General features: G+C 46.8%; 1 protein-coding gene across 1 annotated transcript; it reads right to left on the reverse strand.

The window, feature by feature from the left end:
• Positions 1 to 2: 2 nt before the first annotated feature.
• Positions 3 to 1656, reverse strand: LOC112078399 (beta-crystallin B1-like). Its single transcript, XM_024144662.2, has 2 exons — positions 1415 to 1656; positions 3 to 188 (listed from the first exon to the last, which is right to left on the reverse strand). Exons 1-2 carry the CDS (start codon positions 1639 to 1641, stop codon positions 17 to 19), a joined length of 399 nt encoding a protein of 132 aa, XP_024000430.1. The 5' UTR covers positions 1642 to 1656; the 3' UTR covers positions 3 to 16.
• Between the last annotated feature and the right edge of the window lie 160 nt (positions 1657 to 1816).

The raw sequence follows: 1816 nt of genomic DNA on the forward strand, positions 1-1816 counted from the left end.
TCGCCCTCTGGGACCCTCACTTGCTGGACAAGGTGTAGCAGCCGTGCTGGTGCCACTGCATGTCACGGATACGCCTCACAGACTGGAACTGGGGGTGACGGGCGCCGAACTCATTGAAGTGCTTGTAGTCACCCTTCTCCAGGAGGTACTGGGAACCACGGTATCCAGGGAACTGGTAACCCACCCAGCTGGAAGAAAACAGCAGAGGAGAAGGGGGATGAGTGAAGRGATGGAGGGACAGAGATAGATGGGGAAGAGAGGGAGAGAGATGGGAGAGAGAGGAGAAGTTGGAAAGGGCTGAGTGAATGAGGGCTGGAATGGGGGAAGAGAGGGACATAGATGGGAGAAAGAGAGAGAAGAAGGAAGAAGAGATGAACAGAGACGAGAAAGAAAGACGGAGAGAGAATCAATAGTGTGAGACAGAGAGAGAGGCCAGGAGGGACACAGAGGTAGAGAAATGAACAAAGAAGAGTAAAGTAGAAAAGAAAGCGAGAACCGAGGGAGACAGAGAGAAAAGATGAGAAGCCGACAGCATCAGGAGAACAGGCAGGGGAGTTGGAAGCTGTGAGGGAGAGATATGTCTTGCTAAACAGAGGTATTGATCTGTTTGTCACGTTTTGCCTGTAGTGCCACAGGTACCAGTCTGTCCGTTTGATGTTTCAACCAGAGGGGAACCTGTCTACTCACTGTGGGCCAAACCCATCTATGAAGGAACTGGACCTATCTCCTCTCTCACTGTGCAGATACACTGGAGAGACGAAGCTCACATGCACACAGATACATACACACACATGCACGCATGAACGAACACACACAAACTGTGCTATATAAAACCCTTTGTTCTGATTCTGAAGAGGCTGTTTAACACAGGAAAGACATCCTGACATCATTCCTGMTGCATTTCTGAAAGTGAATCATAGATCTTCAGGGATAYGTCCCAAATGGTGCCCTATTCCCTATTTAGTACACTACTTTTGACCAGGGCCCATAGTGCATATGAAGGGAATAGGGTGCCATTTGAGAGGCAGACTAGATTCTATTTGAAGTATGTAGACACAGGAAGSCAGAGGGAAACAGAGAGCCTATATATTAAATKATCTTCTAAATGGAACCCCTCTGACAATTAAAACTATTGTGGAAACTTTCGTCATTCCAAACTATTTTTGGAACTGTTGTTTCTGAATTCTATTATTTACATAGAAAYGGTGGAACGACTCAGCCATTTGAAATGAATGAATAATTTGTACAGTMGATTACAAACGATCTAAGGTATCTAGGTTTGGTGATTCCTGGTTGTTTAWGTCATAATGACATCACTGTCTCATCCACTTCCTGCTCTATCTCATCCTATAGACCAATGGCATGTTTGTCTGCGATGTGGGTGTGTCCTGATGCCRCAGYGAGGACCACTYACGTTCCGCAGCTGACCATGATGCTGCCGACCCTATCGGTGAATCCGTAGGAGAACAGAGAGGGAACATCATCATCCATGATCTCCATCTTACGACCCTTGAACTCTCCAACCTCGAACAGGCAGATCTTGTGCTTCTCAGGGTCCTRAGAGAGAGGGGAGAGGGGGAAAGAGGGGGAAAGAGGGGAGGGAGGTGGGGGAGAGAGAGAGGTGGAGTTAAAAACTAACATAACATAACTAACAGGCCGATAACAGGCCGAACTGATCAGTTTGGATAAATTAATGGATGGATGGATGGATGGATGGATGGATGGAATGGATGGATGGATGGATGGATGGATGGATGGATGGATGGATGAATGATATGAATTTATGAATGAACTGAATGAAGAATGGTATGGAGGG

This window comes from Salvelinus sp. IW2-2015, unplaced genomic scaffold (assembly GCF_002910315.2).
Source record: "Salvelinus sp. IW2-2015 unplaced genomic scaffold, ASM291031v2 Un_scaffold5626, whole genome shotgun sequence".
Classification (NCBI taxonomy): Eukaryota; Metazoa; Chordata; class Actinopteri; order Salmoniformes; family Salmonidae; genus Salvelinus; species Salvelinus sp. IW2-2015.